At 43.2% G+C, this 25,230-nt stretch overlaps 1 protein-coding gene across 4 annotated transcripts in view; it reads right to left on the reverse strand.

Annotated features, from left to right (window-relative positions):
• Positions 1–2,484: 2,484 nt before the first annotated feature.
• LOC140734485 (interferon-inducible GTPase 5-like) overlaps positions 2,485–25,230 on the reverse strand; it is a 153,909-nt gene continuing 131,163 nt past the window's right edge. For all 4 annotated transcript variants that reach the window (XM_073058495.1, XM_073058498.1, XM_073058497.1 and 1 more), the window contains one exon: positions 2,485–5,740. In XM_073058495.1, the coding sequence (XP_072914596.1) occupies positions 4,540–5,740 (1,201 nt within the window). In that variant the 3' untranslated portion in view covers positions 2,485–4,539. The remainder of the gene's footprint in view (positions 5,741–25,230) is intronic.

Raw genomic sequence — 25,230 nt, forward strand, 5'->3', positions numbered from 1 at the left:
TTCCTGTCCTGTAGCGGGTGAGATAATACAGATCTGGAAATAGCTAAGCACAGCTCCAATGCCATTTTCAGGTTTGCTAAAGACTTCACTATCGTAGGCCGAATGGTGACAAATCAGCGTATAGAAATAGACTGAACATCTGGCTGAGTGGTGCCATAACAACAACCTCTTGCTCAATGTCAGCAAGGCCAAGAAGCTGATTATTGACCTCAGGAGGAGGAAACCAGAGGTCCATGAGCCAGTGCTCATCTGAGGATCAGAGTTGGAGAAGGTCAGTAACTCTAAATTCCTCAGAGTTATTATTTCGGAGGATCTGTCCTGGGCCCAGCACGTAAATGTGATAACAAAAAAGCTTGCAAACCTTTACTTCTTTAAGAGTTTGTAGAGATTTGGCATGACATCTAAAACTTTGACAAACTTCTATAGATATGTGGTGGTGAGTGTATTGACTGGCTGCATCACAGCCTGGTATGGAAATAACAATACGCTTGAATGGGAAATCCTACAAAAAGTATTGGATATGACCCAGTCTGACATGGCTAAAGCCCTCCCCACCACTGAGTACATCTAACACAGTGTTGTCGCAGGAAAGCAGCATCCATCATCTGGGACCCCAACCACCCAGAACATGCTCTCTTCTCACTGCTGCCGTCAGGAAGAACGTACAGGAGAAAACATCAGGTTCTTGAACTAAAAGGGATAACTTCACTCAACTTCACTTGCCCCATCATTGAGATGGTCCCACAATCTATTGGCTCACTTTTAGTGATTCTTTATCTCATGTTCTTGATAATTGTTTATCTTTTAATATTTCTTTCTTTTTGTATTTGTAGTTTATTGTCTTTTGCAGACTTGTTGAATAGCAACTTAAAAGGTAATTAAGGAGGAAAAGATGGAATAAGAAAATAAGCGAGCCAATAATATGAAAGAGGATACCAAAAGTTTCTTCAGATACAGTAAGTGTAAAAAAAAGGCGGAAAGGGGATATTAGACCAAAGGAAAGTGATGCTGGAGAGGTAGTGATGGGGGCAAGGATATGGCAGATGAACTGAATAATTATTTTGCGTCAGTCTTCACTGTGGAAGCCACTAGTAGTATGCTGGAGATACGAGACTGTCAGGGTTAGAAGTGTGTGAAGTTGCCACTATTAGGGCGAAATTTCTTGGGAAACTGAAAGGTTCAAAGGTAGATAAGTCACCTGGATGGTGTACACCCCAGGGTTCTGAAGGAGGTGACTGAAGAGATTGTGGAAGCATTAGTAATGATCTTTCAAGAACCAATTAAGTCTGGAATGGTACTGGAAAGCTGAAAATTGCAAATGTCACTCCACTCTTCAAGAAGGGGAGAGGCAGAAGAGAGGAGATTATAGGCTAGTGAGTCTTCCCAGCCTCAGTGGTTGGGAAGATTTCGGAGTCGATTGTTAAGGATGTGTTTTCGGGGTACTTGAAGGCTCAGGATAAAATAGGCTGTAGTTCTCAAAGGAAAATCTTGCCCGACAAATGTTTTGGAATTCTTTGAGGAAATAACAAGCAGGATAGACAAAAGAGAATCGATGGATGTTGTGTACTTTGATTGTCAGACCTTCAACAAGGTGCCACAGAGGGAGCTTAACAAGTTAAGATCCCATGTTATTGTAGAAAATATTCTAGCATAGATGAAACAGTAGTTGATTGGCAGGAGGAAACGAGTGGGAATAAAGTGATCCTTTTGTGGTTGGCTGCTGGTGACAAGTGCTGTTCCACAGGGGTCTGGTTGGGACTGATACTTTTAATGTTATACGATGATTCCAGGATTAAACAGCTTGTCATATGATGATTGTTTGACGGCTTTGGGCCTGTATTCACTGGAATTTAGAATACTGAGGGGTGACCTCATTGAAATCATTCGAATGGTGAAAGGCCTTTATAGAGTGGATGTGGAAAGGATGTTTGCTATGGTGGGACACAACCTCAAAATAGAGGTGTATCATTTTAGAATTGAGGCAAGGAGGAATTTCTTTAGCCAGAGCGGTTAATCTGTGAATTTGTTACCACAGGCAGGCATGGAGGCCAAGTCTTTATATATACTTAAGGCAGAGTTTGATAGATTCTTGATTGGTCACGGCAGGAAGAGATACGGGGGAAAGCAGAAGATTGGGACTGAGAGAAAAAATGGATAAGCCCTGATGAAACAGCAGAGTGCACTCGATGGGCCAACTGGCCTAATTCTGCTGCTATATCTTATGGTCTTATAATATTAACTCATCAGTTCCAAACGCAACCTTCACCACCCACTGTGTGCTCTCTGTAAAGTCCTTCAGTGCGTCGGTCAGTATTGTGTAGGTCATGGGAAATGATGATCCTGCTCCAAAATGGAACCAATGATGGGGATGAAGTTAAATCAAGTTCTACAGCTGAAAGATCAACAATTGCAGCACCCATCCTAACCTTGTAATTATATCTGTGTCTATTTTCCCCAGCAGGGGAAGAAAATGAATTCATGAAATGCTTTTCCATTGCCTTTTTTATTACTTCACCATCAGACTTTTACAGATATTGAAGGGAAGACACAGCCACTAGTTTGTACACAGCAATATTGCAAACACTGTGACCTTATAATGTCCAAACAGTCTGACACTGGGCTATTGATTGACAGGTGAGCATCATTCAGACACCTGGAGATAACTTCTCGGCTCCTCTTCGAATTAGGATCACATGTCATCTAAGTCCACCTGTTTCATGTCTTTAACAGAGTGGCACTCCCTCGGTCAGGCACAAGTGTTCCTCAGAAATGGATAAGCAATATTTCAGAAAGGAAAGCATCAAAGGGGGAGTTGTCATGTAGAGTTACAGCAGGGTCCAGCGACAGGCCTCTTAAATATTTTAACCACAGCATAGAAAAATAGAGGGCTATAGGTAAGCTTATAACCATTACAGCATGGAAACAGGCCATCTCTGCCCTTCTAGTCCATGCTGAACGCTTACTCTCACCTAGTCCCACCTACCTGCATTCAGCCCATAACCCTCCATTCCTTTCCTGTCCATATATCTATCCAATTTTTTTTAAATGACAAAATTGAACCTGCCTCTACCACTTCTACTGGAAGCTCATTCCACACAGCTACCACTCTCTGAGTAAAGAAGTTCCCCCTCATGTTACCCCTAAACTTTTGCCCCTCAACTCTCAACTCATGTCCTCCTGTTTGAATCTCCCCTACTCTCAATGGAAAAAGCCTATCCACGTCAACTCTATCTATCCCCCTCAATTTTAAATACCTCTATCAAGTCCCCACTCAACCTTCTACACTCCAAAGAATAAAGACCTAACTTGTTCAACCTTTCTCTGTAACTTAGGTGCTGAAACCCAGGCAACATTCTAGTCAATCTCCTCTGTACACTCTCTATTTTGTTGACATCTTTCCTATAATTCAGTGATCAGAACTGTACACAATACTCCAAATTTGGCCTCACCAGTCCTGTACAATTTTAACATTAGATTCCAACTCCAATACTCAATGCTCTGATTTATAAAGGCCAGCATACCAAAAGCTTTCTTCACCACCCTATCCACATGAGATTCCACCTTCAGGGAACTATGCACCATTATTCCTAGATCACTCTGTTCTACTGCATTCCTCAATGCCCTACCATTTACCATGTATGTCCTATTTTGATTATTCCTACCAAAATGTAGCACCTCACACTTATCAGCATTAAACTCCATCTGCCATCTTTCAGCTCACTCTTCTAACTGGCCTAAATCTCTCTGCAAGCTTTGAAAACCTACTTCATTATCCACAATGCCACCTGTCTTAGCATTATCTGCATACTTACTAATCCAATTTACCACCCCGTCATCCAGATCATTAGTGTATATGACAAACAACATTGGACCCAGTACAGATCCCTGAGGCACACCACTAGTCACCGGCCTCCAACCTGACAAAAAGTTATCCACCATTACTCTCTGGCATCACCCATCCAGCCACTGTTGAATCCATTTTACTACTTCATTATTAATACCTAACGATTGAACCTTCCTATCTAACCTGCCATGTGGAACCTTGTCAAAGGCCTTACTGAAGTCCATATAGACAACATCCACTGCTTTACCCTCATCAACTTTACTAGTAACCTCTTCAAAAAATTCAATAAGATTTGTCAAACATGACCTTCCATGCACAAATTCATGTTGACTGTTCCTCATCCGACCCTGTCTATCCAGATAATTATATATACCATCTTTAAGAATACTTTCCATTAATTTACCCACCACTGACGTCAAACTTACAGGCCGATAATTGCTAGGTTTACTCTTAGAACCCTTTTTAAACAATGGAACCACATGAGCAATACGCTAATCCTCTGGCACCATCCCCGTCTCTAATGACAGTTGAAATATTTCTGTCAGAACCTCTGCTATTTCTACACTAACCCTAGGTAAATTCTAAAGAAAGTATATGTTCAGCACAGCTTTGTGGGCCGAAGTGCCTGCATTGTGCTTTTGGCTTTCTATGTTACTATAACATTAGCTCACTGTGTTGATGTTGGTGCTGACCAGTTAATCAATGCCATATGCAACCTTCACCACCCTCTGTGCACTCTCTGTAAGATCCTTCAGTGCATCGGTCAGTATTGTGTAGGTCATGAGAAATGATGATCCTGCTCCAAAAATGGAACCGATGACAGGGATAAAGTCAAGACCAAATTCCAAAGCTGAAATGGCAACAACTGTAGCACCCCACCCTAACCTTATAATTATATTTTTATCTATTTTCCCCAGAAGGGATGGATTAATTACGGCCTTAAGCTCTTCCACAGGTTTATTTGTGATGTTGGCCAGTCTTTGAAGAGAAGCTTCATCCAGACACAGACATTTACGGAAATTGATTATTCCCGTAATCAATATGCTGATATCACAAGCAAAAGAGACACCAGGAATGGGGATTGCTCCCACTGCTCCCGAAAGTGTTGCCAACATCCAGACACGTTCCCGCAGCATCTTGCTTTTCTGCCGAACAATCTCCACATTTCGGTTTGGATAGGCCAGAACAAAGGTACTTTTCATTACAAATGGCAGATCATCTTCAAGTGTCTTATTTAACTGATTGAAATCATATTGATCCTGCTCAAAACTGGATATCAGGAACACAGTCGGATTTAGAATCCCCGCTTCTTTCAACCTTCTAATGCAGTCACTCCGAATATTCTCCAGCACTTTTTCCTCATTAATTTTCTTCCTTTCCATTCTCATTGAATAAAAATCTTGATCAATCTTAGAGCGGACAAAATAGAAATTTTTCCCAAGCCGTTTAATCTCTTTTGCAAGTTTTGCATCATTTTCTTTGAAACGGCCAGCTGATAGTATGATGAAGAAATCGTATCTTTCAAATTTCATTTCCCAGACATATCTACTAGCTGGAACTTGTATAGACCCGATTCCTGGCAGGTCCCAGTAGCAGACGTTGGGCAGGTTGGGATGTCGGTATCCAGTTGGCTCTTTTGTAGTTTCCCTGATCCAACCTACAGCAGCTCCCTCATCGGTGTTCCGAAGTCCTCTCATGGCATTGATGAAGGTGGATTTTCCTGTACCTGTTTCTCCTGTCACTGCGATGTTAAGCTTTGTCTTGTCCAGTTCTGATAACTTCTGCTCTATCAGAGATGTAACTTTATTCACCCCACCTGTTTCAAAGTCGGACTTCAGTTTGTTGAGCTCCTCCTTTGTGAAGAATGTGGCATTCTCAGCCTCAGCCACCTGTTGCCTGAAAGGAAACATGATCATTATCATTTCTAATTATTAAAAACTTCCATTTCTTCAGATCCCCATTCTCTTGTCACCCATCTTATTTGGGACAATTTGTTGTGACCAGTTACCCCAAAAATCAGCAGTTCGTTCTGATGTGGGTGATAATTATAACATACAGGCAAACCTACAGGACCACAAACAATGCCTGTAAATTTCATGTGGGTAACACCATAGGTCAGGCTGCAACCTGGCTCTCTAGAACTATGAGTATTGGAAATCTATCCATACAACCTCACGATATCAATGCAGAAGTCCTTACGTAAGACCAATGCCAGTTCAACCAATATCAACTCCATCATAAATGACCTCCCTTTCTCTACAAGGTCATATGACATAGGTTTGCTAATATACAAGATACAATTTATTTCATCATGAAAACTAAACAATTCATGTCTGCTGTAACAAAGTGACCCAGGGGGTGGGGGGGGGGGTGGTGCAGTGGCACTGTACTTGAAGTGGTGCAGCGGACTGACACCACCAGAGACCTGGCTTCACTCCTGGTCTCTGGTGCTGTCTGTGTGGAGTCTGCATGCTCTCCCGTGACTGTGTCAATCTCCCATGTGTGATCCTGCCACACTGTGTTAGTTGTTAGGTTAATGTGCCCCTGTAAACTGCTTGTCCTGCAGGTGGGGGTGGGAAACTTGGAAACTTGATGTGTATGTGAGAGAATTTGTTGGATGGAAATAAGCAGGTGCATGGGAAAGGTGGGAATGCTCAGTGGGGGGGGGGGTGGAGGGTGGCAACAGAGATGAGTCTGGGTGTCATAAAGAAAAATAAAAAAGTACAAGTGATTTGAAAAGATGAAAAAGCTGTAAAATGTTCATGTCTGGGATAAACAAAGACTAGTAACATGTTTGTAACAAATGTACCAGGCTGTGACCATCTCCGAACAAGGAGAGTCTAACCACCTACTCTTTTTTTTATATATATAATGTTTTTTAACATTTATTTAAAGGAAAACGTCCACAAAAACCACCACCATAACAAAATCAAATTAAATATTGAGCAGCAAAAGAAAGAATACTATAAAGGCAAATTAAACATACACAACAGAGGTGCACCACACCAAAAAACCTCAGTCCTCACCCCGTAAGAGAGTCCAATACAGGGCCCCATATCCTTTCAAAGATGTCCCCTCTGTCTTCATTACATAGTCTCAATCTCTCCAAATGTAAAGTATTTGCCAGTTCCCTCAGAGTCCATTTTCCACATTTGTAGGATTAACTTCTTAGCAATCACCATTCCAAACAATACAGCCTTTTTTTCATACATATTGGCTGAAGATAGGGAGCTTGTTGCTCTAAGGAGGGCTATGAGCGGGTCTGGTTCCCACTGCTTCCCAAAGGCCTCAGAGAAACAGTGAAAATACAACATGACCAGAATGAATGTGACAAGTTACTGGTCACAGATTTACATCCATTACAAACTAGTGGAACATCAGGGTAGAAGCTATGCAAATTTTCTTTGGAATAATGGAGTCTATGTAGTGTTTTAAACTGTATAAGTCTGTATCTGACATTGACCGAACAATCATTTTTACTCTTTAAACTCATCCCAGACCTCCTGTCAGTTCTATACCCAATTCATCCACCCATGCCTGTTTAAGACTTGCAGTATTCACCTGAGTTCCATTATGTAAGATCTGTTAAAAATAGGATACCACACTACAAGTAACAGGATCAAATTTATTTATTGCCTCCTGGGACTCATGTTTGTCTAAAACCTCGAAGTTAGGTACAGTCGGCCCTCCTTATCTGCGTGTTCCGCATACGCAAATTCAACCAACCGCGAATCTAGAAAACTCGGAAGTGCTCTTCCAGCACTTGTTGTTCGAGCATGTACAGACTATTTTTTCTTGTCATTATTCCCTAAACAATGCAGTATAACAACTATTTTACATAGCATTTACATTGTATTAGGTATTATAAGTAATCTAGAGATGATTTAAAGTATATAGGAGGATGTGCGTAGGTTACCGTGGATCGGGATCGATAAAAAATCAGAAGTTCTCTTACTATGTAAGTCAGAACAGGTGCATCCGGTATTATTTAGCAACAGTTAGCCAAATGTTTGTCTTCGCATATAGTATATATTTTACCTTTCTATGCATATAGAATACTTAAGAACTTATGTTTCAGCACCAGGCTCGGGAAGTTCCCGAGTTCGATCCAGTGACAGACCACTTCCGAGCACACTCTCCATCCGTGCCCGGCTGATGTGGAGGATCAAAAACCCAAAACCCCAAAACCCAATAATTAAACCACTGCGTTGCTTGGTAATAATTGTAGCTTTCATCGGGGCAGGGCCTTTCTCACTTTATCCTTTAAAATTGTTCCGATCATTGACTGACTGTAGCCTAACGCTTTTCCAATGACTGATGGCGTTTCACCTCTTTCCGATCGCTTTAGTATTTCCACTTTATTTTCAATCGTGATCGTGATTATTTTCGTGAACAGAAACACTGCGGATTCAGAGCTCAACCGCAGGGTCCTAAGGTCCACTGCATTGAGACAGGTTGAATAAAGGACTTGAGCAACCCTGTTTTTTGGTATCCACAAGGGGTCCCGGAACCAATCCCTCACAGATAAGGAGGGCCGACTGTATATATTTCCTAACATAATCGTGAATTTGTAACTATCTAAAAAAAAACTAGATGCAGGAATATTGTAAACTGCTTGTAACTGCGCTAATTTGGCAAAGTTTCCATTAATATGTCGGTCACCTATACTGCAGTTGCCTCTCTGTTTCCAGGAGGGGAAAACAGTATCCGTCAGGCCAGGCAACAACGAATGATTGTCACAGATTGGAGTATCAATGTAAGTTTTTGGGGCATCAATGTGTTGTTGAATCTGCTTCCAAGTTCTTATAGTGCTGCCGACCACAAAGCTGTTACTGAAATGTGACTTATTAACTGCAGTGGGGCTATTAAGGAGAGCTGGTAAGCACTCGCTCTATGAGTAACCATGCTGGGCATGAGTCTGAGGTAGAGGGTGGGCCTTTTTTCCACCGTGCAAGAATGGATAGGTGGGCAGCCCAGTAATACATTTTAACATCCGGTAGGGGAAAACCACCTGCTTCCTTGGGCTTTGACAAGTGTTTTTTAGTAATTCTAATGGCTTTATAATTCCAAATGAAGAGTATAATAATTGAATCCAATTGCTTAAAATATGACAGAGGAATAAAACATGGAACTGACTGGAAAAGATGAAGAAATCGTGGCAGTACAATCATCTTGATTGCATTAACCCTCCCCACCAAAGAAATTGGAAGGGTTTTCCAAAAGTCAATATTGTGTTTAACCTGCTCAACTTTGTTTCGCCAATTCACTTGCAAAAGGTCATCTGGGTTTTTTGTAATAGTCACACCAATAGGAAAAATTATCATAAGTTATTTTAAAGGGAATGGACTGTAAATACTCTGTATTAACCACTGCAGTGACTGGCATTAGTTCAATCTTATCCCAATTAATAGAGAAACCTGAGAAACTGCCAGAATTATTAATTAAAGTCAGAAGGGCGGGTATTGCTGTTGTGGGCAGGAGATATATAAAAGGACATCATCAGCATATATCGAAAGGTGATGTTTATGTCCATGCATATCGATGTCTGATACTAACAACTAATGATAACTGCAAACAAAAACGGAGAAATGGAGCAGCCTTGACGAGTCCCACAATGAATTGCAAAAGGGGGAGAAATATTCTGATTAGTGATAGTTGAAGCAGATGGGTGTGAATAAATTATCTCAATCCATTTAATGAAGGATGGTCCAAATCCAAATTTCTTAAGTGCAAACATCATATATGGCCATTTCATAACCACTTACTCTTGACACCAATACCACACAGACTTGTCACTGTGTGCCACATACACGTCCCCTACACTGTTTCTTCTTGGCTACTCTGACAGCAACTCACAACCCCCTGATCTCCACTAATAAAACAGGGTACTACTGATCAGGGACAATATCACAGCTGCTCTCAGAGGGAGTGGATAATGGGCGGCTTATCCACTGAGCCCATAAGGGTAAAACTCAAGGTGCAATTACTCTGATCGGATTATATTACACAGCATCCAGAAACAACCAAGACATCGAGGAACAAACGTGCGGACAGATTGGGAAGATTGTCAAAAACAACAGGGTTGTTTCATTGCATTACTGCAACTTCACCAAAATAAACTTGGGCCTTCTTTGCGCAAGAGTTAGACAGGGCAGAATTGTTAGCTACATCAAAGACAGTTTCTGAAAACAATATGTGGATGGTCCAACTAGAACAGGATCCATACTAGACCTGGTATTGGGAAATATGACTGGTCAGCTGATTGACCATTCAGTGGGGAGATATAAGAGGAAACTGATTACATTACCTTAAATTCTGATAGCTATGTACAAGTATAGATATTGCAGAGAAACATTAAATAGTTGTGGGGGGGAATTCTCAATGTTTTAAGCAGGAACTAAGTAGAGTTAATCAGGAACAGTTATGGCTGGGCAAATCTGATCTGTGTAGGGCATTTAATGGTCAACTTCACAGGGTATGGAATTGATATGATCCAATAAGATGGAAGGACTAGAGTGGCAAGTTAGGGGAGCATTAATTTTCTCAAAAGGGGAAAGCAGGCATATGTACCATTTAGGAAGGACAGGGGTGGCAAGTTAGGGGAGCATTGGAAAGAGGTTATTAATTCAGTCATGAGGGAAAGGAAGCATATGTACAGATTAGGATGTTAAAATAATTGAGCAGAGTCCTTGAGGGATGTAAAGAAGGCAGAGAAGAACTCAAAAAGAGAATTAGGTAACCCAGGAGGGGCAATGAAAAGTTCGTGCATGTTATATTGAAGGGAATCCCAAGGCATTCTACACATACATCAAATGTAAGAGAATAACCAGGGATAGGGTAGGATCACTCAACAATAGAGGATTAAACATATGCTTGGAGGTGGAGGATGTGGAGAAGTACTAATGAGTACCAGACAAAATACTGGGCAAATTCAGCAGATCATGTAGCATCTGTGCCTGACCTACTGAGTTCCTACAGGATTTTGTGTATTGATCCAACAATGAGAAAGTCATGGGGAACAGTATGAACAGTGCGGGGCATGTTAATATGATTTGAGATTAAGGAAAAGGTGATGTTGGATCTGTTGAAGAATGTTAAGGTGAAAGGGATGATGGTGGCAAGAGATCTGGTCAAGATGTTTAAAAGGTTCTTTGATAAGCACATGTAATTGGAGAGGTATGGACCATGTGCAGGCAGAGTAATCAGTTTAATGGGACATCATTATTTTATGTGGTGTGACATAACATCATGAGCTGAAGGGCCTGTTCCCATGTTGAGACATTCTGTGTTCTGTGACAAGGAATTTGATGGAAGGGAACACCACCACCTACAGCTTCCCCTCCATCATACACTGATATCATTGCTCCACACGATCACTGGGTCTACACTCAGGAATTCCAGATCCAACCCCACAATGGGATCAGATTTATCAGGATGGCAGCTGATCAACAAAGCAGATCCCATGCACCAATGAGAATGCTGAGCACTCAGTGTGCAGTGCACTGGCAGGAGTTGCTGAGGTGGGGTTCATTGAAGAGACACACGGTGTGGCATGGTCTGACCTACCTGGAGCTTGTGCCTCCCATTTCTGATGGCTGTTTCTCACAGTGTGGCCTGTTTGACAATCCAGTAAACCCAGCACCAAACAGGAAGAGTATTTTGGGCCTTGGGTCTCGTCTTTTGTCTTCGTGTCGATTATCTCCTTGAAGGAAGTAAAAAGAGTGACTGATGGATCTATCAAGATTATTTAAGGATGCTCAGCAATTCACCTTCAATCAAAGTAAGACCAGACTGTCCCAGGAACTGACTTCGATACCCTTGGGTTACCTGTTCACAAAAGAAGGTGTCACTTGTACTGTTATTGGGAAAGAATGCTGCACCTACCTTAGAGATACACTTGGAGGTGGAGGATGCAGGGAAGTTGTAAGTGAGTACGAGACAAAATGCTGGGGGAACTCAGCAGATCATACAACATCTCTGCCTGACCTACTGAGTTCCGACAGGATCTTGTATATTGATCCTGATCTCCTGCATCTACAGTCTCTCTTGTGTCTCGTAAATGAGTATTTATTGTAAGTACCCAACAAGGGGAAAGTCATGGAGAACAGTATGGGGTATGTTAAAATGCTGGGGCATTTTCAGATAAAGAAAAGGTAATTGATCTTGATCTCCAACACCTACAGAAAAAGGTGATACTGGATCTCTCAAAGAATGTTAAAGTGAAAAGGGGTGGTGGTGGCAATAGATATGATTGAGCAGTTTAAAAGGTTCTTTGACAAGCACATGTAATTGCAGAGACTCGAGAGATATGGATCAGGCAGAGTAATTTGTTAAACGACACATCATTTGCTTAAATGGTGTGACATACCATGATGAGCTGAAGGGCCTGTTCCCAGGTTGAGACATTCTGTGTTCAATGACAAGGGCTTTGATGGAAGGGAACACCACCACCTACAGATTCCCCTCCATCATACACTGATATCATTGCTCCACACGGTCATTGGGTCCACACTCAGGAATTCCAGACTCAACCCCACAATGGGATCAGATTTATCAGGATGGCAGCTGATCAACAAAGCAGATCCCATGCACCAATGAGAATGCTGAGCACTCAGTGTGCAGTGCACTGGTAGGAGTTGCTGAGGTGGGGTTCATTGAAGAGACACACAGTGTGGCATGTTCTGACCTACCTGGAGCTTGCGCCTTCCATTCTTCATCACTGTTTCTGACAGCGTGGCCTGTGTGACAATCCAGTAATCCCAGCACCAAACAGGGAGAGTGGTTGGGGGCTCGGGTCTCCTCTTTGTCTTCGTACAGGTTATCTCCTTGAAGGAAGTAAAAACAGTGACTAAAGGTTCTTTGCCTATCAAGATTATTTAAGGATGCTCAGCAAATGCCTTGTGCAGGAAGGCACAGAGTCGACTGTACTTCCTTAGAAGGTTGGCGTCATTCAATGTCTGTAGTGAGATGCTGAAGATGTTCTATAGGTCAGTTGTGGAGAGCGCCCTCTTCTTTGTGGTGGCGTGTTGGGGAGGAAGCATTAAGAAGAGGGACGCCTCACGTCTTAATAAGCTGGTAAGGAAGGCGGGCTCTGTCGTGGGCAAAGTAATGGAGAGTTTAACATCGGTAGCCGAGCGAAGGGCGCTGAGTAGGCTACGGTCAATTATGGAAAACCCTGAACATCCTCTACATAGCACCATCCAGAGACAGAGAAGCAGTTTCAGCGACAGGTTACTATCGATGCAATGCTCCTCAGACAGGATGAAGAGGTCAATACTCCCCAATGCCATTAGGCTTTACAATTCAACCGCCAGGACTTAAGAACTTTTTTAAAGCTTTTGAGATAGTGATTTAGATGCATATCATATTTTTACTGAGTTAAGTATTGTATGTAATTAGTTTTGCTACAACAAGTGTATGGGACATTGGAAAAAAGGTTGAATTTCCCCATGGGGATGAATAAAGTATCTATCTATCTATCTATCTATCTATCTATCTAAATCACCTTTAATCACTGGAGAACAATGCAAGAAACCAGTGTATAGAACAGTACAGCATAGAAACAGAGTCCTTGGCTCATATGGTTCCTGCTGACCATGATGCCAAAATAAACTCATTCTATCTACTGGAAAAAGATACATCCTCTGCATTCCCTGCATGTTCATGTGACTGTCTAAATGTCTCCTAAATGTTACTGTTGTGTCTGCTTCCACCACCATCTGTGGCAGAAAGCTCCAGGCACTACCAGTCTCTGAGTAAAACATTACCTTTAAACATGCCCTCTCACCTCATCTATACCTTCCAGTGTCTGATATTCTGGGAAATTAACTCCTTCCATGCTTCTCATAATTTTATATACTTCCAACATGTTTCCCACATCCCTCCAAACCCCACCATTACCCCAGTCTTCAAGAAAAAATGAACAATCTTGGTCTGTCCAAACTTTCCTCACAGCACATGGCCTCTAATCTAGGTAATATCCCAGTAAACCTCTTCTAGACCTTCTCCATATCCTTCTGATAATAGGGCAACCAAACATGAATAGAATCCTCCAGATGCAGCCTAACCAGAGCTGCATCATTAAAAATCTGGAACTAATCCACGTTTGCCCAAAATTTTCCTTGTAGCTGAACAGAAAATACACAACTGTATTGTCTCTCATTATTTTAGTCAACCTGACAGAGGAGAATATGAGGTGAGTTGTGTTTCCTCCTCAAGTTTTCAGGAAAGGATGTGGTGGAACACTGGATTCTCAGAGCTGAAGGTGAATGGAAATAGGAAAGAACATTGTGTGTAGTGCATTCTGCAACATGGAATCTGCAAATCATCAACATCTGCAAAATGCCACACAGTTGTCTGTGATAATCACTTAGACTAGATGGTGTTTTCTACTCAAACTCCAAGATTCACAGGAACGTGGTTTATCTGTGGGGTGAAGATGCATCTGTGACATTGCAACTACAATCTAATCAGGGCAACCTGCAGATAATGAACACTGAGCTGAACTGTACTGAAATATGCCTCTTCATTTTCTGTTTTTAATATTCTGTGCCTTTGTTCTTTTTTCTGTTGTTATTTGCATGATTTGTTTTTGAAAATGGCATGGAAGGGAGTTCCAAATCTGATGATTTTGGTTTGAGTGGGTTGGTTTCATAGTTCTTCTTTGTTCTGTGACTGTATGTGGGGAAGACAGATGTCAGGGTTGTACACAACATACATACTTTGGGTTGTATCAGGTGTCCAGGGAGGGGTAGTACCTCTGGTGGTGGGCTTGTCGTGCTCCGCCAAGGGCAGCTCATCCACCATTGGTCCCCACCTGCCACCCAGCTCTCACCTGTGGCTCCAAGTAACTGTTTGCATGCAACAGTTGCCACACCCCGGTACACCACTTTGACAGGCAGGTTAAACTAGGTGAGGGTAGCCGGGAACCTCCTACCCCAGTGAGATAGAAATATGCTTACCCCAGCACGTGAAGCTAGATCCAGCAGTCTGGGTGGATGAGATCAACTACAAGATCCAACAGCGAAGAAGGCGGTGCTGCAGCACATTTTGGAAAGTGTGGGGCATGACAAGGCACAGAAGGAGTCATGGCTGTCCACTGCAGCCGAGGAAGTCTCCAGACATGACAATTTTTCGACCAAGATTTTTGATGCCGAAAGAGTGGAACTGCCCCAGTGGAATGGATTTTTCACTACAAAACTCTTCCCATACAGGTTTTACATCATCATTGGAACAACAGACAACCAACTCGTTGATAATAAGTGCACTTTGAACTTTGAGAATACAGTGTGATTAAAATATAAACATATTCTCACGACCAAGAGATTCCAAACTCATCGTACGAGGGATGATGCTCTCCTGATCTTCCACAGCTTCCCTGATTTGGAAATCTCCCTCGGATTGTGAAGTTATTTCTCACACTATTATTTCACACAGGGAAGAGAAAGAAATAAGGCTGATGAAACTGACATCTGCCGTGGGAAACGTGGACATGTCAGAGTGGGACTGAGAATTTGGACACCATGTAGTGATGACCAGAGCATTTTCTCAAGTGACAATAATAAACAGGGATTCTGTAACTAGATGAGGAATGAAGAGGCATGAACTGATGAATCAGAATAAAATGAGTTCAGGTCACATCACAGCAGCAGGGGGAGAAAACTCAATGGATTGAAGTATGGTGAAAACAGCCAGCTTGCATAATAGTCATGATTCAATCTCCAGATTACCATCAACACTGAGCTTGTTCATCCTTTGTCCTTCAATGGAACATGTGATGATTGAAAGTCTTTGGATGTCAGGAATTATCCAATGCTTTTCACCTGCTCTTCTAGCCAAAGAACTAATATGTTCATAGAATCACTGGTACGCACCAAGAGGAGAGTTCACAATGACAATGACACTGTGTGAGAAAGATTGATGTTTGGACCTTCCCTAGATGGTGATAGTCATTCCCTGCCATCTCAGTTGTACTGATATTACTGGACACTTTTTTCCTTTGATTAAACATTGTTTTGGCCCTGTTGCAGGCACCTGTTGACAGCAATGTTTGCTGAGAAGTTTTGAAACAAAATGAACACTGTATAATCATCAGTAAACATCTCACTTCAGACTTTAGGGTAGAAGGAAGGGCATTCAAGAAGTAATTGACAATGGTTTGGACAAAATCACTGCCCTGAACAATTTCCACAGTGATATCCTGACCTCCAACAACCACACCGATCTTCTCTATGATATTTTCTCCTTGGTGCCACACTCTGTCAAATGCTGCCTTTATATTTCCAATCACCTGCATCCAGTGAGTCTATTGAAGTTGGCCTGAACAATCCAGGTCCAAAGACAAAGACAAAGGCGATTTCCAGAGCCATTGTGAGAATGACTGCCCTCGACACCAACACGGAATTTGATTGAAGGAGCTGGTAAACTGAAGTTAATGGATATGATGATTTGAATCAAACCTTAAAAAGTGGAATCTGGCATTGGTTGTTGCAGGATTATCACATCAATCCCAGAACAGGAATCCTTCAGAACAATGTCCTGGGCCCAAATATCAATGAACATTCCTTCCTTTATCAAAAGTACAGATATTTGCTGCTAATTGCGCAACATTCACATCAATTCACGGTCCCTCAGTTAATGAAACAAGTTGGCAGGTACTGTATCTGTGACGAGAAGTCGAGGTGAAGATGGTAAGGACCCACATGCTGGAATATCTGAGACTAGAATTGAGACGCAATTTTGAGACAAGAACAGGGTTCCAGAGTCGATGCTAAATGAGAGCCTGCCGCAACTAGATGAGAATACAAACATCGACAGAAAGAACCAAAGTTGACCTGATGACTGAGCCCTGAACCTGAGTACAGGTGCTCTTTAAATATCCAAATCTTGGCTCCAATACATGGCCAACAAATTGTGTAGCAGGCCAGAAACTTTAAGGGGACCATACCACTTATTCACACTCCAGAGAATCGGAGACAATAGACAATAGGTGCAGGAGTGCGCCATTTGGTCCTTCGAACCAGCACCGCCATTCAATGTGATCATGGCTGATCATCCACAATCTGTACCCCGTTCCTGCCTTCTCCCCATATCCCTTGACTCCGCTATCTTTAAGAGCTCTATCTAACTCTTTCTTGAAAGCATCCAGAGAGCTGGTCTCTACTGCCTTCTGAGGCAGAGCATTCCGTAGATCCACAACTCTCTGGGTGAAAATGTTTTTCTTGAACTCCATTCTAAATGGCCTACCCCTTATTCTTAAACTGTGGCCTCTGGTTCTGGACTCCCCCAACATCGGGAAAATGGTTCCTGCCTCTACCGTCCAATCCCTTAATAATCTTATATGTTTCAATCAGATCCCCTCTCATCCTTCAAAATTCTGGTGTATACAAGCCCAGTCGCTCCAATCTTTCAACGTATGTCAGTCCCGCCATCCCGGGAATCAACCTCGTGAACCTATGCTGCACTCCCTCAACAGCAAGAATGTCCTTCCTTAAATTTGGAGACCAAAACTGAACACAATACTCCAGGTGTGGTCTCACCAGGGCCCTGTACAACTGCAGAAGGACCTCTTTGCTCCTATACTCAATTCCCCTTGTTATGAAGGCCAACATGCTGTTAGCTTTCTTCACTGCCTGCTGTACCTGCATGCTTACTTTCAGTGACTGATGAAAAAGGACACCTAGATCTCATTGTACTTCTCCTTTTCTTAACTTGACACTATTCAGATTGTAATCCTCCTTCCTATTCTTGCCACCAAACTGGATAACCTCACATTTATCCACATTAAACTGCATCTGCCCACTCACCCAACCTGTCCAAGTCACCCTGCATTCTCTTAACATCCTCCTCATATTTCACACTACGTAAATTTGCTAATGTTACTTTTAATCCCTTCATCTAAATCATTAATGTATATTGTAAATAGCTGCTATCTCAGCATTGAGCCTTGCGTTACCCCACTAGTCACTGCCTGCCATTCCGAAAAGGACCCGTTAATCCCGACTCTTTGTTTCCTGTCTGCCAACCAATTTTCTATCCATGTTAGTATCCTATCCCCAATACCACATGCTCTAACTTTGCCCACTAATCTCCTATGTGGGACCTTATCAAAGGCTTTCTGAAAGTCCAGGTACACTACATCCACTGGCTCTCCCTTGTCCATTTTCATAGTTAAATACTCAAAAAATTCCAGAGGATTAGTCAAGCATGATTTCCCCTTCGTAAATCCATGCTGACTCGGACCGATCCTGTTACTGCTATCCAAATGTGCCGCTATTTCATCTTTTATAATTGACTCCAGCATCTTCCCCACCACTGATGTCAGGCTAACTGGTCTAAAATTCCCTGTTTTCTCTCTCCCTCCTTTCTTAAAAAAATGGGATAACATTAGCTATCCTCCAATCCTCAGGAACTGATCATGAATCTATACAACATTGGAAATTGATTACCAATGTGTCCATGATTTCTAGAGCCACCTCCTCAAGTACCCTGGGATGCAGACCATCAGGCCCTAGGGATTTATCAGCCTTCAGTCCCATCAGTCTACCCAACACCATTTTCTGCCTGATGTGTATTTCCTTCAGTTCCTCCATTACCCTAGGTCCTCTGGCCACTATTACATATGGGAGATTGTCTCTATCTTCCCTAGTGAAGACAGATCCAAAGTACATGTTCAACTCGTCTGCTATTTCCTTGTTCTCCATAATAAATTCACCCATTTCTGCCTTCAAGGGCCCAACTTTGGTCTTAACTAATTTTTTCCTCTTCACATACCTAAAGAAGCTTTTACTATCCTCCTTTATATTCTTGGCTAGCTTACCTTTGTACCTCATCTTTTCTCCCTGTATTGCCTTTTTAGTTATCTTCTGTTGCTCTTTAAAAGTTTCCCAATCCCCTGGCTTCCCACTCATCTTTGCTATGTTATACTTATTCTCTTTTATTTTTATACTGTCCTTGTCTTCCCTTGTCAGCCACAATCACCCCCTACTCCCCTTAGAATCTTTCTTCCTCTTTGTAATGAACTGATCCTGCACCTTCTGTATTATTCCCAGAAATGCTTGCCATTGTTGTTCCACTGTCATCCCTGCTAGGGCGTCCTTCCAGTCAACTTTGGCTAGTTCCTCCCTCATGGCTCCATAGTCCCCTTTGTTCAACAGTAATATTGACACTTCCGATTTTCCCTTCTCCCTCTCAAATTGTAGATGAAAACTTATCATATTATGGTCACTACCTCCTAATGGCTCCTTTACCTCGAGTTCCCTTATAAATCTGGTTCATTACACAACACTAGATCCAGAATTGCCTTCTCCCTGGTAGGCTCCAGTATCAGCTGCTCTAAGAATCCATCTCGGAGGCACTCCACAAAGTCCCTTTCTTGGGGTCCAGTACCAAACTGATTTTCCCAGTCTACCTGCATGTTGAAATCCCCCATTACAACCATAGCATTACCTTTGCGACATGCTGATTTTAGCTCTTGATTCAACTTGCACTCTATATCCAGGCTACTATTTGGGGGCCTGTAGCTAACTCCGATTAGGAACTTTTTCCCTCACAATTTCTCAGTTCTATCCATATTGACTCTACATCTCCTGATTCTATGTCACCCCTCGCAAGGGACTGAATTTCATTCCTCACCAGCAGAGCCACCCCACCCCGTCTGCCCACCTGTCTGTCCTTTCGATAGGATGTATACCCTTGAATATTCATTTCCTATCCCTGGTCCTCTTGCAGCCATGTCTCTGTTATTTCTGCAACATCGTACTTGCCAATTTCCACCTGAGCCTCAAGCTCATCCACTTTATTTCTTATACTTCATGCATTCATATATAATACTTTTAATCCATTACTCTCCTCACTTCTCACACTGATCCCTATTACACTTGGCCATACTCCCCGATCCCTTCCTGAGCTTTCTGCCCCTTTAATTCTGTTGTCTTTCTTAACTTTTCTTACTTTCTCTTTCCCTTTAACTCCATCCTTATATTTCCATTTCATCTCCTCCCCCCCACTTATTACTTTAAACACTCCCGTGTAGCAGTGGCAAACCTGCCTGCCAGAATGCTGGTCTCCCGCCTGTTAAGGTGCAACCCATCTCCTTTGTACAATTCATCCTTACCCCAAAACAGATCCCAGTGGTCTAAGAATCTAAAACCCTGCTTCCCGCACCAGCTCCTCAGCCACACATTGAGCTCCCATATCTCCCTGTTCTTGCCCTCACCAGCACAAGGAACTGGAAGCAAACCAGACATAACCACTCTGGAAGTCCTGCTTCTCAGCCTTCTTCCGAGTTCTCTGAAGTCATGCTACAGAATTTCTTTCCTCTTCTTCTCGACATCATTTGTGCTGACATGCACTACCGGCTGTTCACCCTCACCTTGAGGATGCCCTGCAATCGGTCCATGACGTCCTGGATCCTGGCTCCAGGGAGGCAACACACCATCCTTAAATCCCGCCTGTTGCTGCAGAAACCCCTTTCTGTGCCTCTCACTATGGAGTCCCCTACTACCACGGCTCTGCCTGACGTCTGTCTCTTCGGCTTTGTTTCAATGCCGATTTTTGACTCGCAGAACTGTTCGCCTCTCAGACTGGCAGTGTCTTCTGTCTGGACAGCTTACAAGAGGGTGAACCTGTTTTCAAGAGGCATATGCTCCGGGGTCTCCTGTACTTCAAGCACCCATCCGTTTCTCATCGGCGCCGCCCCCCCCCCTCTCTATTCTGGTATCTTCGGTGTAACAATCTCACTGTAGGTCCTGTCCAGAAAACTCTCTTTTTCCCGGATGAACCTGAGGCCATCCAGTTGCCTCTCCAGTGCCCCAACACGGTCCTTCAGGAGCTGAACCTGGACACACTTTTCACAGTTGTAGCAGCCGGAGGCACCGTCAGTGTCCCTGACATCCCACATCAGGCAAGCATCACACTGAATCAGTTTACCTGTCATCTCTTCACCACCTCTCACCCTCTCCAACTATGGTGTAGTCTCCTCCCTCAGCCTCCTTCAGCAAAGACCTGCACTTTTCTCACAAGGCATTTCCCTAGACAAGGCCACTCCCTGAGTCAAAGCTCCACTCCTTTACTGGCCCACTCACTCACTGGCCTCTCCGCTTGTGCTAGCCCCTATTTATTTATCTGAGTTTTTCCAAACTGCTTGGTCACCTGACCTCAATTGCCCAATCAGCTGCTTTCTGCTGAGACTTGCTATCACCATGTGCACCAGTCACTGCTGGCTCTGGCTGCTCTTCCACCGCTCAGCTATAACTGGACATCCCCTCCCCGTCTCTCAGTCCAGATGAATGGTTTTGGCCTAAAATGTCAGTCCAGTGACATCATGGTGCCCATGCTGAACCTACAGGTGGCTGTGGATGCCCTCACCTGTCTGTCTCATTACATTGAGGAAGAAGGACATGTTTAGGTTCTGAAACAGCAAGTGGTAGGTGAAGGCCAAGCTGAGGGTGGATGCTAATGATGTCATTATCCACTCACCGTTACACTTTGCACGGTTGTTTGGATTCTGAGATGTGCTGAGCTGTGTCCACAAACCTTTACAGTTTCTTCTGGTCAAATACAGATCAGTTGCTACACCAAGATGTTATATATCCAGATAGAATGTTTTCTATGGTGCATCAATAACAATTGATGAGGGTCGATAGGGATAAGTAAGGCATTAGTGAGTTTTCTTGTGCCTGTGCCCCTTCCTGAATTCAATGCCCAAATCCTTTGTTTGTTAACATTGTTGGCATGACACCAGGTCTCTAACCTCTCCATCTCATTCCTGTTTTCCAACTCATTGTCATTTAAGTTACGACCCACTGCAGTCATCATTGTCAAACTTTCAGCCTGGGAATTCTGCGGTGGGGAGGCAATATCTCAATCAGCAAAGTCAAAGCAGTCGTTGGTGAACATCTCCTTGTAGCATGTCCTCTCCAGTTAATAATGAACTCTGTGAAGTGAGCACCTGGCTTTCCTCCAGCAGCTTCCACCACTGCCAGGAATGTTCTGACTGGTCATTCTAGCCGCTGACTTTAGCTGTTTCATCAATGTTTCTTGGTGATTTGACAGTGCCAACAGCAGACTGGATAGCACTTTGAGGCTGATGTAAATGTTTCAATCGGCATTCTTACAGGAAGAGCACAGTCACAACCCACCTGGCTGAGATTAGACAACTCACAATGGTTCCAGATTAACTTACTCTTCAAGCCAGAGCCAGTCGTAGTCAGATCCACCGACATCAGTCTGGTGTCCTTCTCCGATACTGGCTCCTGTCACCTACAGTAGGACCAAAGGACAGGCAGGGGGAACTGGAATCTGAACATCAGATTGCTGACTCCAGAGAATATTGGAGAACTGAAGAGGGATTATGCAGGTTGGAGAAGTGTGAAACCCCTCTTTGACCCACTTATTCAGTGGTGGGAAGAAACTGAAGAGAACATCAACAAGGTCTTCATCCAGAAAGGAGTTCACAAAGCAAGATAGAGTCAGCTCCAGATAGACTTACAACAACTTCCTCTTCCGCAGTCAAAGGGGGAGGAAGTCTGAAAAATCAAGAGTCACCAGGAATCATTCATCTTTGCCTCAGAATCCTTCAAGACCATCTTCAGATTCCGGGTTGACTCTGTGGCAAAGGACAAGATGTGCTCATGCTTCTTCTTCCAAAATATCCACAGGGGAAGCCCTGTGATCCACAGCCTTAGAGAAGAGGAGAACTCAGTGATACCTTCTTAGATGCAGGTATCAAGGAGCTATGATAAATCTTTTTATGCCATACTGTATGACAGAAAGACAGCAAACAACAGAGACCCCCAAAACCTCCTGTCTCTGTCATGGAGGTCTTATAGAACAGCAAACAGGAGAGTCAGGATCAACAACTGATCCTAGTGACCTAACTGGCTTCATCTGTTCCTTTGACTCGTATAAAACTATCTGAAGTGACGGTTCACCAGCTAAGTTGTACTCGCTCTGTGGGACTGGACCTGTTCTGAGTCAGCAGACCAGAATCCACAAGGAAAGGCAGATAAATCACAACGACAGGCAAATAAGGGAGAGCAATGAGGGAAGACATCAAGAATTGGGGACCCATTTCAATGTTGAATGTAGATTACAAGGTTTTGTTCAAGGCCATTGCCAACAAAGTCAAGTCTGTACTGGGATAGGTGATCCACCTGGATTAAGACACAAAGTTCTTTGACAGCCTAGTGCTGCTCAGAGACAGTATTGCACATGTTCAGGACAGGAATGTGGATGCTTTTCCACCAAGAAAATGTTTTCAGCAGGATATCATTCACAAACGTGTTGGGCATTTGGGGTAGGGAATCTGGGCTTTGGGGAGGGAATCAGATCAAATTGTTTTGCACACATCTGTAGTGTAGTAACAAATTAATTTGTGAGAAACAGATTGATTCCCCTTTAAGTCTGCAGTCAGACTGAGACAACCACTCTCCCCTGTCTTGTATTTGTGCTGTGTAGAATCTTTCACCAAACCTATTAGGAAGGATAACAGCATGAGAGGGGTGAAATTGCTGGACTACAGAATGATCCAGATGAAAACTTCTGTAAATAGACAATGTTGTCATCTACTGCTCCAATCCACAGTCAAGTTACAGATTGATCAGCATCTGAAACTAGCTTGAGTTGGCATGAGGAGTCAGAGTTTACTGAGTGAAGATAGAGGCCATACTGGTCTGACCGATCCAATATCCCCGTTACTTCAGGTGTGACGACCTGAAGGTGTAGGGCTTTGTCTTGGAACTGCTGGCACATGTAACAAGAATTGGCTGGAGTAAATTGGGAAGGGAAAACAGAAATTGGGTCTGTGGGAATGACACTTCATCTCAATGATTGGGAAGAACTTGGGCATCTGGTGTGAGGTGCTCGTGGGGCTGCTGTACTTGATGCAGGTTTGGCCTGCCCAGCTCCTCTGGATGGAAATCACCCATGGTGGCTTCCAGTTCATTGTGATCCAAGACAGGTCACAACGTACAAGCCCATGGACACTGGAAGCAAAATTGTACCCAATGGATGATGCCCATCCTGGTGACCACAACTGTGTGTGGCTGGGTCAGTCTGTGTGGGCAAACAAGTTGTGTCACCCAGTGTCACTACCTGTTGAGGCTCCACCTGTCCCTAGTTTAGTGAAAGACAGACAGGTCCTGTTGCCATACTGCTTGCTTTCTGTTGCAAAGTTCCTTCAGACCAATATGTTTGACCATAAATCACTCAGGCAGTGGTCAGCATCAAATGTTCTGCAGATATAGTAGAAGAACTCAGTGGATACAGTGGAGTGATTCCCTGAGCAGACAGCCCAAAGTATTTGGCAGATTACCTCATTGTTAGATCTCACCCATAAACACTGACTTTGTTTCACTGGAGGTGAGAGGGGCTCTCCCAGTTGGATCCTTCCTGCAGGGTCTGAACCGTACTCTCAATGTATGCTTTCCCCAGATTGACTGACTTGTAATGAGGTGGTCACTCACCTCTTTGCAGACTGTGGGTTTGTGAAGAGGGTGTTGAGAAAGATATAAGGGTCCTTGGCTCATTCTGAGCAGCTGTGAAACAGAGGACTCAGATATATGGGCTGTTCCCAGGATACACACAGATGGTCACCAACAGCTGCTGGAAGATCATCAACTCTGTGAAAGAAGCCCTTTGGTCTGCTGAAGCTTCAGATTCAGTTTATTGTCATTTAAAAACCACAAATGCAATGCAGTTAAAAAATGAGACAACGTTCCTCCAGAATGATATCCCAAAAACACATGACAAAACAGACTACACCAGAAAATCCACATAACGTTTGGCAATCCCCAATCCAGAGTCCGGAGACGCTGCTGCATATTAATATCGCGCTACCGTCTTAACTACCTGCTTGTTGGTCTCCCAGTATATTGAAGTGTCCATAGGGTTTCCACTGCAGATGACACATTCCAGGTTGCAGGAGTACATGCTGAGGGAAAAACAGAAACTTGCTACATCCAACAATAGGGCTCAGTGAGGAAGGACCACAGTCCAGGGTTCTTCTGCTACTGGACAGGGAAGCATTGTGGGGATGTGGGAGCTCTTTAAATATTGTATTAGCATATCACTCCAGAGGGCCAGAGTCGTGGCAACTGTACTAATTAGTTTTAACGATGTAAATTAACACCACTGAATGTATTGTCTGTGAAAGTAAAGGATTTGCATGCCATATTGCTGTATTGGTTGAGTTTGATTGAAGTTTATTTTGTTTTAAAAAATCTTTTCATTGAAGCTGGCACCTCTGTGAAGTTCTTCCTGCAACTTGCTGTTGGCTTCAGAGTCCAGAATCATTCTTGTACCTATAACCAGTTTTGTCTCTATCTCAGCCCAGTTGAAGGCTTTTCAACCTGATCCCTGAACTAACTCATTGAGTATCCAGTGTT

Source organism: Hemitrygon akajei, chromosome 10 (assembly GCF_048418815.1).
Source record: "Hemitrygon akajei chromosome 10, sHemAka1.3, whole genome shotgun sequence".
NCBI classification, from domain to species: domain Eukaryota; kingdom Metazoa; phylum Chordata; class Chondrichthyes; order Myliobatiformes; family Dasyatidae; genus Hemitrygon; species Hemitrygon akajei.